The following is an 18329-nucleotide window of genomic DNA, read 5'->3' as shown; positions in this document are numbered from 1 at the left end:
TACTGCCAGCTGAAGAAGATGTGTTTGCTCATATCAATCGATTATCATTCACAAAGTAAAGTAAAGGCCAATGGTAACGTAAACCACCTAAAAATCTTCTAGGTGGAAGACTTCAGTCACTTGGGCCCCCATTTTTTCTAAATCTGTATTGCCCAGAGACTGATTGGTGATTTCCAAACCCCAAAGGTATCAGCTGGCCTGTAAGAACTTTGGAGACAACAAAACAACTGGTGACTTGGTTGTTTGCAGTGGACTTCCTAAAGGCACGAGGAAATAAAACGACATTCATTTAAGTCGTACAAAATCAAGGCTTTTTCATCAAAGCTGCATCTAGATAGAAACAGGTCTCAGGTGATCCATTGTATTCCCCTTTCCCGTTCTGTTTCATGTAGGTTTATTTTGTGACCTTCCCCCGGATTTTGATTCTCATTAATTTTAATATCACTTCTATCTTATGTAATATTGTATTTTATTATTTTTCTTCAACCAATCCGTTCAATATTTCTGGCTTAAAACAAATCTGGAGAAAATCTCCCAAATGATCAATCTGTTTGCTAAGAGCCACACTGAGTGCCACCCAGATGCTGCTTTTAGAAATTAAAAAATTATGAATTCTCCTTCATAGAAGATAGAATATTTCATTTTGATGCTCAAATCATGGAATGAACAAAACCTATTAAGATGTTTGATCATATTTAGATCTATCACGCACGACTGGAAAATGCTTTTTATGGAGAGGCATTCCTTTAATGTTGGGGGTGGGTGTCATTCGGATTTTAAGCAGCGAACCAAAAAATTCATTGTAAACATGAGCAATGATGCAGCAAAACTGATACGATAAAACATGCTGTATGACAAAGTGATATTATGCATCTGGAAGGGAAGTCTTGTCATCGAGATGCTGCTGCTACTGATCCTGGTGGTGATGGTGCCATGCTGTATTGTGTTTAGGAGGTGTTCCATTAATTGCTCCATATACGATGACCCCTTTCCAATTTCTCATAACTTTTATCAGCCAGGGGACCTTCTTATTGGTGGGATCGCTGCTCAGGTTGTTTTCTTAAGTAACCCACCATCTTTCCTAGAACACCCAGCTCATATGGTGGTTGATGAACCTGGATAAGGGTTTGGATTTTTTTCTCTCACTAAATCTGCTAGAGCCTCTTGTGGCACGGAGTGGTAAGGCAGCAGAAATGTTGTCTGAAAGCTCTGCCTATGAGGCTGGGAGTTCAATCCCAGCAGCTGGCTCAAGGTTGACTCAGCCTTCCATCCTTCCAAGGTCGGTAAAATGAGTACCCAGCTTGCTGGGGGGTATACAGTAATGACTGGAGAAGGCACTGGCAAACCACCCCGTATTGAGTCTGCCATGAAAACGCTGGAGGGCGTCACCCCAAGGGTCAGGCATTACCCGGTGCTTGCACAGGGGATACCTTTACCTTTTACCTTTACCTTTTAAATCTGCTCACTGTGTTCAGTCAGTGAGTAAGTAACCATAGACTGTGTTTTCATTCCATTCCACGTTATTTGTTTCGGGGACACCCCCCATTTCTCCCCAATGGGAATGTAGAGTGGCTTGCATTGCTCTTCAATCTTCCTTTTTATCCTTACCTCATTTTTAACACTAACTCTAACAGCCACAGATGGCCAGAGGGTTGGGGTGAATTTATTGGAAGTAGGGAGCGTAAAAGCTGAACATAAATGCAACGTGCTTAGCTCACTCAGAAGAGACATGGCTCTCAGGGGATTTGGTTGGACAGCACTCTGGTTTGTGGGGAAAATATCTATGGTAGAATTAGCTTATTTCCAAATATTTTTGCCTAATACACCGAGAATCACCAGCTCTCGCCCCCCACAGCATAGGACAAGCAGTTGGGACTCAATGTGTGTATAAGGGTGCCTTGCATGTGGTTCCCATCCTCTTCATTCAACATGCTGCAGAACAGCTTCCCTCCCTCCTGCCCTATGCAATATGTAAACAGCTGTATGACTGTATCTGAGGTGGATGTTAGATGGTTAATATTTCGTTAGAGCTGCGAATTTCACATTAGATTAAGCTTGTTGTCAGGGAGTCTGGAGGGTGATTGGACATCCTGGGGTTCAGGGCCTCCCTATGGGGTTCAGGCTCCTTCTCCCATGCTCTGTCGAACCACTCATGGGATGATAATAAAACTGAGGCCTTTTTTATACCCAAGAACTCTGTGTTGCATCTAATTCCAGCCCAAAATGTCCTCCTGTAAGTCAATGCATTTCCCCCAAGTTGACATGGAAAGTAATAATAGCATCACTAAATTAATTTGTGTTTATTATTCTGGGCTAGTGTCCAGATGTCTCCCTAGTGAAAGACAAACGCTGAGTATGCATTGGAAATGTGTACAGTGATTATGTAGTAATAAAAAATTGAGAACACTAAATAATACAAGACCAAATATAACTATGAATACTGACTCCAATAGCCAGGAGGGCCTCATTCCACTGATCGACCTGGAGGGATGTAGATCAATATTATTCATTTATGATATTCAGTATCTGATGGCTCTTGAGAGATGAAGGACTGGACACTGTCTCTGTGACTGGATTTATAATGTGTCTGCTGCAATTGAGAGTTTTAAAATATCCCAGTCAAAGACAGTCCAATGATTTAAAGCCTTTTAGAAAGACCAAAAAAGAACACCTTATTAGGCTAACATTACTCCCATGCCATTACAGATGGCTTTTACTTACATAAGATTCCAAGCTATGCTTAGACCCTGTGATATAACCAATTCTCAAGTGCCCCAAGGTCTCAATGTCTCTATATGGCCCATTATGCACGGGGAGAAGGGAACTGTGTTGGGTTCCCACCAGCTGAAGTGGATGTGGTTGCTCACAGCAGGCAATTGTCATTCGGATGCCCTTGCACACACTACATCACAAAGCAAAGTGAAGGTCACAGGAACGGTCAAATAATTGACAGTTTTGTAGGTGGAAGAAATCAGTCACTTAGGCTCCCACCTTCTAAAAATCTTTATTGCACAGACACTTATTGATGATTTCTGAACCACAAAGGAATCAGCTGGCCTGTATGGAAACTTTGGAAACAACAAAACCTTCTGCCTACATGTCTAGTTCACAGTGCAGCTGGTGTGGGGCCCTGAAGCAGTCCTCAGTGGGGGGCAATTATCTCCAGCCAAAGTGTCAAAACAACAGGTGTCTTCCTTGTTTGAAGTGGATTTCCTGAAGGCACAAGCAAATAATACGAACTTCATTTAAGTAGTACAAAATCAAGACTTTCCCATTAGAACTGCATCTAGATAGAAACAGGGCTCAGGTATTCCCCTTTCCCCTTCTGTTTCATGTAGGTTTCCTTCATCTCCTACCCTCAGATATTGTTCTTCGTTGATTTAATAATCACTTCTATCTATCATATTGTATCCTATTCTTCCTCTTCAACCAAACCCATCATTAGATCTGGGTTTAAAAAAAAAATCAGAAAAAGATCTCACAATGGAAAAAAATTGTTTGCAAAGACCCACACTCAGTGGAATAATAATGCTGCTTTTAAATTAAATGAAATAATTATGAAGTCTCCTTTTATAAGATAGAATGCTCCATTTATATTCTCAAATGTAAAATTAACGAAACCTCTTTATATGTGTTATCATATATTGATCTATTTTTCACAACTCGGAAATGCTATTTTATAGAGAGGCATTCCTTTAATCTTCTTGGGGGGGGGTCATTTGGATTTTAACAGGTGAACTAAAACATTGATTAGAAACGTGAGGAATGATGCAGCAAAACTGATATGATAAAATATGATGGATGGAAAAGTGATATCATACAGCCAGAAGGGAGGTTTTGTTATTGAGATTCTGCTGCTACTAATACTGGTGCTGCTGGTGCTGCCATGTTGTATAGTGTGCAGGACGTCTTCCATTAATTGCTCCATATATGATGACCCCTTTCCGATTCCTCACAACTTTTATCAGACAGGGGACCTTCTTATTGGTGGGATCACTGCTCAAGTTGCTTTCTTAAATAACCCTCCATCATTCTTAGAACACCCAGCAAGCATGGTGGTTGATGAACCTGTGTAAGGATTTGGATTTTTTTTCTTTGACTTAATCCAATCACTCTGTTTAGTCACTTGTTAAGCAACCAGAGAATGAGTTTTCATTCCATTTTATTAACTTCTGGGACACCCCCTTTCTGTCCAATGGGTACCCAAAGTGGCTTGCATTGCTGTTCTCTCTTCCTGTTTATCCAAAACACTGTGTGGGAGAGTAGGCTGAGAAGGTATCCAACATCACATAGATGTTTCAGGGTACAATGAAAATTCAAATTAGGATTTCTAGGACATTTACCAGTATACCATTTTGGCTACTTAATGTTATCTGTCTGCAGTTTACTTGGATCTTTCTAATCATGCAGTGTATAAATAACAATAGATCTTCTTTTCAATGGGAAAAATTGCATTCCAACAGGGTTTGGGATTATCATTTGTTTATGCTGACTCTAACAACCAAAGGTGTTCAGAATGTTGCCAGGTCTGCCGGACCAGCTGGCAGGGGATGGGGGTGACCTTATTGGAAGCAGGGAGCATAAAAGCTGAAAATAAATGCAATGTGCCTAGGTCACTCAAAAGTGACTTAGGCACTCTGAGGATTTGGGGAAAACATCAATATTAATATAAGCTTCTTTCCATAGATATATGCCCAGTACCCCCAAGAATTGCCAGCCCCGCTCCCATTTCACCAAAATACTTAGATCGCTAGTTGATGTAATAGGCATATTGCACATATTTCAAACTTGTTGCCTTTTGAAAGTGTTAATTCTGGTGAGGAGGTCTGAATATCAGGGAATTGCCAATTATACCAGTGGGTATGGCTTTCGTAGGAGACCAGAGAGTGGTAAGAAAAACCAAAAACATGAAATCTATTCTCATTGCTTTTAAAATAGTTTGGTGTTAGGTATGTGCCTACCAAAATAATCTCCCTCTGAACTTTCTCTGTTGTTAAGAAAAATTGTCTGTATATATAGAGGGATGATGTCAGATTTCAAAATGGGAACCTTATGTTGGAAGTCTTGAAGTTCAAACTACAGATTGATATTTTGATTTCTGGCTCCATGTTTAAGAATGTAAATGTTGGACTTTTTAGCACTTTTTCATCAACCATCCCCGATTCCTCCCAACAATCTGGGTGCATTTTTCACCATTGCTTGTGAATCATATTCCATCAACTTTCAGACAATTGTAGCTCACCTCCAATAGAGGGTTCCCATGTGGGTCCAAGCCTTTTTTTCCCAGTGTAGAAATCATTCAAAAATGTGTCTTCAGCTCACTGGTTTAAACTCCGAGAAGTGTTGCTGCCTCGATTCTCTCTCTAGTAGCAGCAGTTAATCACTTGTGCATCTTTGTAGACCTTATTTATTTGTACAACTACCCTCTCTTTTTCTCCTCTCTTGACCTGGATGCTCTGCAACGAGGAGTTAGCTAAGGGCACTGCTAAAGAAACCAGTTCATAAACTGGATGCTCAGGTGAGAGGAAGAAAGCTGTAAATGCAGTTTGGTTGCTTACCTACATATTGTTTTTGTAGGTCCATAACAAAAAACTACCAGCACATTTTGGCCTTGGCTTTTGCTGTAAAAGAGCTGGATGAGAATCCCAACTTCTTACCAAACATCAGCTTGGGTCTCTACTGCCTCAATAGCTATGGCCTTGGAAGGATGACTTTTAAGGCCACACTCAGCATACTTTCTGCGCAGCAGAGGCTGGTCCCTAACTTCAGCTGTGATAACCGGCAGAAATTCATAGCTGTAATTGGAGGGCGTTTGTCTGAAACCTCTGTTCAGATTGGCTCCATTTTGAATATCTACAAGACTCCTCAAGTAAGCTAAAACATAGACATAATAATTAAAAGCATATGATTGGATATGCTAATTTCATTAATAAAAATGACAGTGTGTTTTCTTTCAGCTGACTTATGGGTCATTTTCCCTTGTAAAGGATGACAAAAAACAATTCCCTTCCATATATCAGATGGTGCCTGATGACACCTATCAGTACAGGGGAGTTGTAAAGTTACTTCATCATTTTCGATGGACTTGGATTGGGCTCCTGGCTATGGATGATGACATGGGAAACCAGTTTTTGCAGAGAATAACACCTCTACTCTCCGAGAATAGCATTTGTTTTGCATTCATATACAAAATAACAAAGGTGACTTACATAAAGGATATGTCAGACTTTATGCTAAACCAAGCTGAACACTACTCGATATTAATGGACAAAAAAGTAAATGTATTTTATTATTATGGAGAACTTTTTGCCATGTTGACTTTAAGAATCACACTATATTTATTTCCTTTCATATTATTACCCCATCTGGATAAGGTGTGGATAGTTACATCACATTGGGACTTTGAGTCATATGCTATCCAACGAATTTTTGATACAGACTCCCTCCATGGTGCCCTGTCCTTTGCAGTCCATTCCAATCAGCCTCCAGGGTTTCAAGAATTTCAGCAGACCATAAGACCATCATGGGCTGGAGGAGATGGTTTCATTCAGATCTTTTGGGAGCAAGCATTTAGCTGTGCATTGAAATACGAGCAAGGGCATATGAAGAAAACCTGCAGTGGGGAGGAGAAACTGGAGAGCCTTCCTGGACCTTTGTTTGAAATGCAGATGACTGGCCACAGCTATAATGTCTACAACGCTGTCTATGCTGTGGCCCATGCTTTACACAATATCCACACACATGAGTCCAAACGCAGAAAACATTCGGAAGGTGGGAGGATGGATGTTCAGAATATAGAGTCATGGCAGGTACTGAAATTATTCATACTGGTCTGTGGGTCATTAATGGAAGACTTCTCTTTCCACTTCCACTTTGCATGTTCTCCCACCAACATAATGATTCAAATATAATGATGTTTTTGTGTTTGATTTGTTTGTGTGAAGTTTGACTTTTTTTAACCTGGCTTCAATGTTTTCAGTAATGTAACTGTCTTTCTCGTTTCGTTTCTTTTTCATTCTAGTTACACAAGTTTTTAAGGAAAACCTTGTTCAACAATACAGTTGGAGAAAGCATACAGTTTGATCAAAATGGAGAATTAGCTACAGTTTTCGATGTCACCAATTGGGTTACCTTCTCAAATGGGTCATTTGCTAGGGTGAAAGTTGGACGACTGGATCCTCAGGCCCCTTCCGAGAATGAGCTCACTCTCGAAAACGATCAAATTGTGTGGCACAGAAGCTTTAACCAGGTGTCTGATTTCCTCCACTCAATTCCTTCTTTTGCAATCAAGACCAATACTTTTTAAAGAGTGATGAAGTTTATGTGTGTTTGTGTGTGTGTGTGTGTGGGGGGGGGAGAGGTTAACTCAATCATATTTTCTTCATGTGCCTCTTCCCATTATTTTCTGGGAGATTACATTAATCATTCCAGTTTAAATTCCTCTTGAAGCATTCTCCTACTACATTCTGCCAAATCTATTGAATACATACTGTTTGAATACATACTGCCTCCCTCTCTTCTGTTCATCCTGCAGTATCTTAAAAGCTATTCTTGGTCTTTTTACACTCCATATACATTTGTTAATTTCAGATCGCCACTTTTTCCATGTTTCCTCCGGGATTTCCACTGGCAGCATTTGGAATAAAAGATTTTTTTTTTTTTGGTAATACAATAATTTTAATTGTTGCGAATCGAGCAGACCAGGGCAGTTTTATTTCATCTCAATTCTTGATATCAGACTGAATTGTATTCCAAAGCCTTTTGTAATGGCCCATAAAGAGGTCTTGGAAGGCTTTATCCAACTAGAGAACAAGGTATTTGACCCATTTTGGGTTAACTTTGCAGCCTGTGTATTGTTTTATAATTTTTTTCTCTAAATCTGGGAAACCTTTATGTAAAAATTTGGAAGATGAGAAGTTTGTAAGACTTCTTGTACAGACTTGAGTAAGTAAATTTATGTACACTGGGAACTCTGTCCTGACACAATTTTGAGGAAGATTGAGTGGTTGTGAAACATTCCATTCAAATTGCAGCTCAATACAGGAAACCCCTTTGTAGTTTCCAAGGAAAGAAAACAAATGTGCTTTGCCATTGACAGCCTCTCTCTAGCATCCCTGTACTTCCCTGGTGCTTTCCCATCCAAGTATTCAGCAGGACCCACCCTATTTACCTTCTAAGATCCTATCAGCTTTGAATATCCAGAAGCAAGTGTACTTGAATTTACATATCATTCAGTGCATTTAGTACAACAAAGAACATTCCTGGTCAAGCCATGTAACTATAGCAAGCTAAACATTTGATTCAAGTCCAATAGAACCATAGAGATCAAGAAGATTTTCAAAATATGACCTTTTGCAAGTCAATTCTCCTGCAGCTTTGACAAATGGAGCTTTGACTATTGAAAACTCATCCCCAAAAATCATGTTGGTCTCTAGAAGTTCTTCTGGACTCAAATCTAAGTTGTTTACTGGAACCAACCAAGCTACCATGAGACAATACCATGGTGAAGTTCAGCTTGACCATATCACTGCACTAAGCAGTGTCTCAGCTGCAAAAGAGTGTATTGGTTGGTGTAACAAGCAGATGCTTATATAAGTTCTAAGAAAAATTAACTGTAAATGATATGATATCCATCAGAGGTTCAACAACTGAATCATTAAACTGACCAGATTGAATACACCACAAGTTTGCTTTGAACCCAGGTTGATTTTATACAATTAAATGCAACATTTTAAAGTCCAATATTGCAGGTTGCTTCAATATTCCAAATTCTTTGCTGTGCTAGATGTTGAGCGTTCTCTTAATTTCCACCTCTGTGCTGAGCACTTCAGGCACCTCACGGTTGACAAAAAATTGGGCAACATAACAGGAAGGCTGCAGCTTAATACCAAGTGTTCACTTGTTTCCTCTGACATCATATGTACTTCCCCAGAAAAAAAAATGTCAAGCCACCCATTATCAAAAGACAATTATTCAAGGCTTCCCTCCCTTTTCTGTTTATGGTCAGGTGCTTCCCATTTCTGTCTGCAATGACCCCTGCCAGCCTGGCTTCAGCAAGTCAAAGAAGGAGGGAGTGAAATTTTGCTGCTATGATTGTACCCCCTGTCCAGAAGGGATGATCTCTGAGAATAAGGGTAAGAGACATGTTGTAAAACTATTTTTGTTGAACACACAGAAATAACAGAAGATGTTAAATTACTCTATCATTTGGAAATAAGGACATGAAGCTTTCCATGACATAGGATGAAATATCAACACTTCTGCTATTCAAATGTAGCTAATAAAGATGTGACAACTTTTTTCTAGTTGTGTATATAAGGGTAAAGGTTAAGGTATCCCCTGTGCAAGCACTGGGTCATGTCTGACCCTTGGGGTGATGCCCTCTAGTGTTTTCATGGCAGACTCATTACGGGGTGGTTTGCCAGTGCCTTCCCCAGTCATTACCGTTTACCCCTCAGCAAGCTGGGTACTCATTTTACCAACCTCGGAAGGATGGAAGGCTGAGTCAACCTTGAGTTGTGTATATATAGTAACCGAAAAGTCACCACCCTTCAGGAAAAAATACAGTTAAGAATTTAGATTCAGGTAGGTCTGGAAAAACAGAATAAAGTGTATGTCTAGTTGCACCTTTAAGACCAACAAGTTTGATATTGGGTATAATCTATTTTCTGTGCATGCACACTTATTCAGATAGATTGAAACAGATTGCCACAAATCATAAATATAGATAGAGGGAACAGAGGCTTATTTACCAGGATGGGCTGGTTAGAGCCCAAGTACAAAAGTAGTATATTGGAGATTGGATTAAAGCACTTGTTAAGACTTGTGAATAGCTGTCAATTCGTGCACTCAGGAAAGGTCTGGTGGGTGTCACTGGAAACTTGAGTACCACAAGAAATTGCCTCTCTCCATCTTTCCCATATAATATTATAGTACAGTCAGGTAAGCTAATATTGAACAATTGTATTGCTGTGTGAACCTGCGATGTCCTATGGCCTAGTGCAATAAAGTTTGAATTATTGATATGCTAATATAACATTTGGTGAGCGCTCTTAAGAAGTGCAAAGGGAGCCATGGAGAAAGGTGGACACTTGCAGACCATGGTTTGGATTTTTTTAAGCTGTCCAACTGACCACCAATTTATAAATAAGCAGGAAGCAGAAGAGGGTGGAATTGTTCTCTAACTTATGTGGACAATTATCATTTAGCCACTAATAACAATCCTTTTTTTCCTTAGACCTTTGTGTCTGAAGAAAATCTTCAGAAGATTTCTATTCCTTTCTGAATCAATGCATCTTCAAAATTATAAACTTATAATGCAGGCATTTCAGACAATCTTTAAATCACTCAAAGAGCAGTATACATATTTTGTTAAGGGCTAATTGGGCAGAGAGGGGGCGGGGCCAGTCCAGGTGAAGGCCCAATTGGAAGGCACAAAACGCCTTCAGATTGGGATCTCACCAGGACAGTCAACAGCTCTAGCTAGTCAGGTGAGGCCCAATCGTAAGGTGTGAGATACAGACTGGACAACTTACAAACTGGACAACTCCTCCCCTTCCTCTCACCACTGACAAGCTTTAGCGCCCATTGTATTCCTGGATACAATGGGCTTTGACTCTATTTCTCTATATTTTGCTATGGCAGGATCTATATCCCTTTTCAAAATGTAGACCTCAGGAGAAGCAGAAAAGAATGAGAGAGCCCATTCTTATACGTTGATTGTCCAACAGGCTGCACACTTGGTTAGTCACTAAAACCGATACTATTGTCCCAAAATATTGACATGCATGTAGAAAGGGGGAGCTGAAGGAGGAGAAGGAAGGGAGGGACATTAATTTATACCTCATTTATATCATTGTCTCTTAGCTACCACACACAACCTTGAAATACTGAAACAGCTCTTTTGATTCCTTCAGATATGGATGCCTGTGTCAAATGTCCAGGTCATCAATTTCCCAGTGAAAGCCATCAGGAATGCCTTCTCAAGGTCCCAAGCTACCTTTCATACAAAGAGACTATAGGGATCATTTTTGTCATCTTGGCTGTATCTTTCTCTCTGGTCACATCATTAGTCCTTGGGACCTTCATGAAATACAAGAACACTCCCATTGTGAAAGCCAACAATCGAAGCCTAACCTACATTCTCCTCCTCTCCCTCCTGCTTTGTTTCCTCAGCTCCTTGATGTTCATTGGAAAGCCAGGGAAGGTGACCTGCCTTCTGCGCCAAATAACTTTCAGCCTCATCATCTGTGTGGCTCTTTCCAGTGTCTTAGCCAAAACTATCACTGTGATCCTGGCCTTCATGGCCATCAAACCAGGGTCCCACATGAGGAGGTGGGTGGGTAAAAAACTGGCCTATTCCATTGTCCTTTCTGGCTCCTTAATTCATGCAGTGATTTGTGTTGTTTGGGTTTGTATTTCCCCTCCCTTCCCACAAATGAATATGCATTCACAACCCAGGGAAATCATCCTGGAATGTAATGAGGGCTCTGCTATGATGTTTTACTCTGTCCTTGGCTATCTGGGCTTTCTGGCCAGTGTCAGCTTCACAGTGGCTTTTCTTGCCAGGAAGTTACCTGGCAGTTTCAATGAAGCCAAATTCATCACTTTCAGTATGTTGGTGTTTTGCAGTGTTTGGTTTTCCTTTATTCCAACTTACTTAAGTTCTAAAGGAAAATCCATGGTGGCTGTGGAGATCTTCTCTATCTTGTCCTCTGCTGCTGTCTTACTGGTTTGCATCTTTTCCCCAAAATGCTACATCCTTTTGCTGAGGCCAGAAATGAATATTCGGGAGCAGATAATTAGAATCATGTGAAGATATCAGCAATAGATTTCTTTTTTTTTTATAGAGAGTTTTTATTTTATTTTCCAGAGTTGAAGACAGTGAGGTACATGAAATCTACATTGTTAATACAGAAAAGGAGAGTTATGCTCTTCATTTGATACACTTGGTTCCCCATTTTAATCCCCTTTGTAAATAGTTCAGGTAAGGGCCCCATTGTTCTTGAAAGGCCTCTTCTATTCTTCCGTTAACTATTAGTGTCAGTTTGGCCATCTTGGCAAAATCAGCTAGTTTATTCAGCCAGTCTTCTGTCGAGGGTAGTTCTTGCGTTTTCCATTTCTTGGCCAATTCTAGTCTTGCTGCCGTCGTCGCATAGAAGAAGAAGCTCTGTATGTGGGTTGGGAAGCACTGCGGAAAAACATTTTGGTTCCCCGTTTCAGTCTTAAAAACCCTCTTCTCTTCATTTAAGATTATAAGACTGGCTACATTATTATGGACTTTTACCCAAAGGTTATAGGCTTTTTATAGACTTTTTCACGTTTGCACCACATTTAAAAAGAGAAGTCTACTTTGTTAGCATCATTTCAGCATTTGTTTGCATAGTTTCTGACAATTTTAACAATCATAAACAGTTTATACTTAACGTGGTCCTAGAGCCCTCCACATTTCCACTAGGGAAAAGGAAAAAGAAAAAAAAACAAGCCTGCTTAATTGTACGGAAAGAAGAGAAACAAATATATGTTTATGGGTTGCTAAGGTTATTAAGTTATATAAGTGTACATTGTTAATACCAGAAATGATAAAATGGAGTCTTCATTAATTAGTAGAATAAATTCTTCGTTAGTTACATTTACACCTCCTCAGTTAGGAACCTCCTTTTAGTTATGCTTTAAGTTTAGGCTGAAAGTCACTACAGAGATATGTTAGGTAATTCAAATTCAGCTATCATAGGAAATCTAAAACCCCACACTATAATGTAAGCCCATTCCATTAGGTGTCTCCTTTTAGTTATGCTTTAATTTTGGGCTGGTAGACACTACGAAATTAGATTTAATAATACAAATTCAGCTTACTTAGAAGATCTTAGAAGATTAACTTCTTAACTAGTTATATTGCCTATATAGCTACGGAAAGGAGGGAAAAGAGGAAAAGAATTTCAACCACTGTGTTACATTTCCATTCCCCAAGCTTCTTAAGGGGGTCTCATATCGAGGCTTGTTACGTCTTGTGGCTCCCATTGACTAATGTTCTGTCCTGTTGGTCTTTGGCTGGGAAAGTACAGTTGTAGTCTTTCCCTTGGAGTATACATCGATAAATCTTGAAACAGTTGTACCTCCTGGACTCCAATATCAGTACAGATGTTTTTCCAAGAAGCTCCTTTCAATCGATTGCTTTCACCGCAGATCCATATGTCTTTTAATTGATTCTTGTGAACTGTTGCTTTGGAGTGGCTATATATCTTCTCAGGTAGGGTGTCCTTATCTGAGCTGCAAGACTCTGACATCCCCTTTTCCATCTCCATAATTTCAGATTCCTCTTCTGCTGGTAATTTTCCACCTTGTTTAGGGCTATCATCAGCCACTACTATTGGTTCATCATTCCTGTTAGAAACTTCTTCCTTAATGCCTTTAAACTCCATGAGCATATTTTTAAGCGAGCCATTTATAGATTCTTTCAGGTCTTGTGTTTGTTTCTCTAGAAGATATGCAAATTTTTTAAGCGTAAACATGTTCCAGGCTTGGAATTTTGTTAGGTAAAGGTAAAGGTAAAGGTATCCCCTGTGCAAGCACCGAGTCATGTCTGACCCTTGGGGTGACGCCCTCTAGCGTTTTCATGGCAGACTCAATACGGGGTGGTTTGCCAGTGCCTTCCCCAGTCATGACCGTTTACCCCCCAGCAAGCTGGGTACTCATTTTACCGACCTCGGAAGGATGGAAGGCTGAGTCAACCTTGAGCCGGCTGCTGGGATTGAACTCCCAGCCTTATGGGCAAAGCTTTCAGACGGCTGCCTTACCACTCTGCGCCACAAGAGACTTAATCAATTATGCATATGTTGTTTCCAAAATATATTTGCAATTTTGCAAATAACCAGTAGAGGTCCTACAGAGTCCTAACGAAAGCAACAGTCTGTTTTGATATTAAAGCAATGTCTCTGGAGCTTAGTTCTCGCGAGATTTTTCCATCCACGTCTCTAATCTCTCTTATCTCCGAAGACAAAAACAGATGTAATAAGAGCTGTTACTTATTAGTTTGAGTTAATTTAAGTCCTTCTTCTGCTTAGAAAAGAAAATTAGCCTGCCTCATAATGAGGTGGCATCAAGCAGAGCCAGAAACGGGGGAAAAAGTAGAGACGGAGAAGCAGAAGAGCACTTGCATCTCTGCGTTGATTAATGACTCAATATCTTGGAATTTGGCAGTGTCCACCCCCTCAGTTGTAATAAATCATCTTCCTGTCACTCTAGCTTGTTTGGATTAGCGAAAGCGACTCTCCACGCCGAGAGTTCATTCCAGGTAAGAGGGTGCCGGGGGAAACCCCACTCACTGTTTGTAGGCTCAATCTGATGTCTGCCAGATGTATTCACTCCGGAGTTGTGGTGAGTCGAAGGTCTTGCTGGGAGGTATCCAATTAGCTTTGTAGATTAAAATAAGCTTTGTAGATTGCAGAGTTGAAAAAGGAGGAAAAGGAGGAAAGGATATTAAAATGGCGGACGGTGCTTGCTGGACCCTGTGCACACTGAGCTTACGTTCCAGTGGGAGATTAATTTCCCTGCGGAACAGAGAGGCCCCAGAGATTCACAAGGAATTTCTGAGAAGATTGTGGGTGGGTTAGCGTACCCAAAACCCGATTCTGTCAATCACAGCAGCGATTGACCCTCAGTGGAACAGGAGCTCGAAGTATTCGAGCTATCCAAGTGCCATGGCTCCGCCTTCTCTGTCAGCAATAGATTTCTTCATACTAAATCTGTTATCAGCAGAAATGGAATTGAAGAATAAAACAGGACTCTTATGGGAGGGGGAAGTAATCTAATGGCATGAAGCATCTCAGTATGATGAATAACCTAACTCAACACAGCAAAGAATGTTCTTCAGATAATGTTGTTTCTATGAAAAGAAATGTTCTCACAGCAAAAGAGTCCTCTAGCTCTGTGTTGTATAGATTGGAACGATGAAATCTAAATAACAACAACAAAAAATGACACTTTTCTTACTCTTCCTGGCTCTTTCATTCAAATAGTTTTTTTCTACACTTTGCCTAAATGCTCTCTCCACATTCTCTCTAACCAATTGCTCTTCACCAGTAATTGAGTACATAAACTTGTGCAGACAGTAAATTCAGATAAGACCATGAGACTTCCTGATTCTCACTGAACTCTACTGGGCAGCACATTTTAATTTCTTAAGGCACTTTATTGTCAAATCTATGCCAAGTTATCAGTTTCCCAATTTTCATGTGTGGCAAGGAATAAGCAGAGCCACCATTGGTGCAACAGGTAGACGAGAGAGCCCTATTGGTTTGCATGCTGGGCTTACACAAGGAGCACAGCATAGAAGAGGCAGATGGGATCACATAGTTTGCATAAGGGTGACGTGCAAGAGGGTCCCATCCTTTTCGCTCAGTATTTCATAGAGCAGCTTCCCTCCAACCCGCCCTATGTGATGTTTAACAGCTTTATGACTGCGTCTGAGGTTTCATATTGCATGGGATTGAGCCTGTTGGCAGGGAGTCTCAACAAAACGGTGATTGGTCTCCCTGGGGTTCCTGGCCTCAGTATGTGGCATATAAATGAACATGGCTTGCATGGTTGGGAGACCAGGGGTTCTCACAAGATGGGCACAGGAAAGGTAAACCTTTTGACATTTTTCTAGGTGGAATAAATCAATCATTTAAGGCCCCCTAAATCTGTAAAGCCCAGAAACTGACTGAGCATGACAAAGTGATATATTTATCTTCTGAAATGGATACATATATTTCCAGTAAAATGGCTCTTCATGCTTTTGCATCCAGGAAAAATAGAGCCATAATGTGCAATAGGGGAGAGAGGAGAATTGTATCCTAAGACTGTTATAACCTAATTACTTAAACTGTTAATGGAATTTTATCTGTTAAGATATTTTTAGTTGAATTATATATTCTCTTTTTTCTTTGTATACATTTGTACTTCATTGTGAGGTCTTTGTTCAATAGAGTAGAAGTTATCTACTACTATTTATTAGGAATAATATACAATTTTACTGGATATGCAATTATCTGGACATTCTACTCAATTAATCAGATCTTCCCAGTCATAATGTGTTAAAACTGGAAGTTAATAATAATATCATTACATTAAATTCTGTTCATCTTCCGTGTTTTTTCTCCTTTCTTTTGGCAATATTTTGTGAGATGTCTACAAAAATTAAGACAGATATTGATAGGATCTAGTCATAAAAAGGCTCTGCCTGAATAGCTGAAGACCTGCTTTCAATATTACGAATAACCCTACTCCCTGACATTATATAGTTGACTCTCCCCCCCCCCCATGGCAGCAGATTTGTATTTAGGTCCTCCATCCTGAGCCAATATTCTAAATACTGGAGAGCCAGCTTGGTATAGAAGTTAGGACTCTGGACTTTTATGGTAGAGAAAAGTGGCATACAAGAAACAATTCTTCTAAATGTGTCTGCAGGCTGAAAAATTTCAGGGAATGCTGACATGCTTGACATAAAGGCTCTGCTGTGACAAGATTGAAACAGGGATTAACTGCAGTAGCTGGTGTCAGCTGATATATTTTAGGCATTGGTTTCAGCTCATACATCTTAGGCCTGGTACTTAGAAGAATGGAACTATGTTGGGTTACTGCCAGCTGAAGAAGATGTGGTTGCTCATATCAATTCATTATCATTCACAAAGAAAAGCCAATGGTAACATAAACTTCAATAGGCAAGGGGATCTGCTCTCCTGGCTGGGAATGGTTCAGATCCCCAGGGCGCCTCTGGACTCCATACATTTTGGGCCAGTCCACTGACTGCTAGGTCAGGCTCCTTTTCCCGTGCTCTGTCGAACCACCCATGGGATGACAATAAAACTACAGGGATTAACTGCAGCAGCTTGTAAGACATTGGTGTTAGCTGATACATTTTAGGCATTGGTTTCATCTGATACATCTTAGGCCTAGTACTTTTGGAGAAGGGAACTGTGTTGAGTTACCACCAGCTGAAGTGGATGTGGTTGCTCACAGCAATCAATTGTCATTCGGATGCCCTTGCACACACCACATCACAAAGCAAAGTGAAGGCCACAGGAAAGGTAAAATAATTGACAGTTTTGTAGGTGGAAGAAATCAGTCACTTAGGGTCACACCTTTTACAACTCTGTATTGCCCAGAGATTTATTGATGATTTCCAAACCTCAAAGGTATCAACTTGCTTGTTAGAATTTGGAGAAAACAAAATCTTCTGCCTTCATGTGCAGCTTGTGTGGGGCCCTGATCAGTCCTCATGGGGGGAGGAGCAATTATCTCCAGCCAAATGGTCAAAACACCTGGTGTCTTGCTGGTTTGCAATGGATATCCTGACGGCACAAGCAAATAATAAGACCTTCATTTAAGTAGTATAAAATCAAGCATCTAGAAAGAAACAGGTCTCAGGTGATCAATTGTATTCCCCTTTCCCATTCTGTTTCATATAGGCCTCCTTCACTTCCTTCCCTCAGATATATTTTAAATCACTTCTATATATATAATATTGTATTTTATTCTTTCTCTTCAAATTATCTCATCATTATTTCTGGCTTAAAACAAATATTTTTGTTCTCAAATCATAAAATGAACAAAATCTCTTTATACTTTTGATCCTATATTGATCTATTGTACATGACTAGGAAATGATTTATTTTATGGAGAAGCATTCCTTTTCTCTTGGTGCGTGTCTGTGCGTCATTTGAATTTTAAGCAGTGAACCAAAAGATTCATTAGAAACATGACTAACAATGCAACAAAAGTGATGTGATAAAACATTATGGATGGACAAGTGATACTCTGCAGCTGGAAGGGAATCCTTGTAATTGAGATGCTGCTGGTACTGCCCTGTTGTATAGTGTATGTGTGTCCTCAATAGGGGGCAATTATCTCCAGCCAAAGTGTCAAAACAACTGGTATCTTCCTTGTTTCAAGTGGATTTCCTGAAGGCACAAGCAAATAATAAGACCTTCATTTAAGTAGTACAAAATCAAGACTTTTTCATCAAAACTGCATCTAGATAGAAAGTCTCAGGTGATCCATTGTATTCCCCTTTCCCCTTCTGTTTCATGTAGGTTTCCTTCAACTCCTTCCATCAGATACTGTTCCACATTGATTTAAAAATCATTTCTATCTATCATACTGTATCCCATTCTTCCTCTTCAACCAAACCCATCATTAGATCTGGGTTTTTAAAAAAATCAGAAAAATCTCACAATGGAAAAATTTGTTTGCAAAGACCCACACTCAGTGGAATAATAATTCTGCTTTTAAATTAAATGAAATAATTTTGAATTCTCCTTTTATAAGATAGAATACTCCATTTTTAT

The 18329-nt window shown here is 39.9% G+C and overlaps 1 protein-coding gene across 1 annotated transcript; it reads left to right on the top strand.

Annotated features, from left to right (window-relative positions):
- Nucleotides 1-4052: 4052 nt before the first annotated feature.
- LOC143825416 (vomeronasal type-2 receptor 26-like) lies at nucleotides 4053-17962 on the top strand. The gene is made up of 9 exons (XM_077313446.1): nucleotides 4053-4072; nucleotides 5578-5869; nucleotides 5958-6275; nucleotides 7022-7249; nucleotides 9008-9134; nucleotides 10917-11786; nucleotides 12964-13038; nucleotides 16933-17069; nucleotides 17879-17962. The coding sequence occupies exons 1-9, from the start codon at nucleotides 4053-4055 to the stop codon at nucleotides 17960-17962; spliced, it is 2151 nt and encodes a 716-aa protein (XP_077169561.1).
- Nucleotides 17963-18329: the final 367 nt, after the last annotated feature.

Source organism: Paroedura picta, chromosome 16 (assembly GCF_049243985.1).
Source record: "Paroedura picta isolate Pp20150507F chromosome 16, Ppicta_v3.0, whole genome shotgun sequence".
NCBI classification, from domain to species: domain Eukaryota; kingdom Metazoa; phylum Chordata; class Lepidosauria; order Squamata; family Gekkonidae; genus Paroedura; species Paroedura picta.
This window is presented reverse-complemented; position numbering and strand designations above follow the sequence as displayed.

Excerpts from the sequence above, each read along its gene's own strand:
- LOC143825416 (XM_077313446.1), top strand. The coding sequence starts at position 4,053 with ATGGTGGTTGATGAACCTGT. Across the intron at positions 4,073-5,577 it reads ATGGTGGTTGATGAACCTGT|GTCCATAACAAAAAACTACC; the intron begins GTAAGGATTTGG and ends TTGTTTTTGTAG. Across the intron at positions 11,787-12,963 it reads GCTGAGGCCAGAAATGAATA|CCCCAAGCTTCTTAAGGGGG; the intron begins TTCGGGAGCAGA and ends TACATTTCCATT.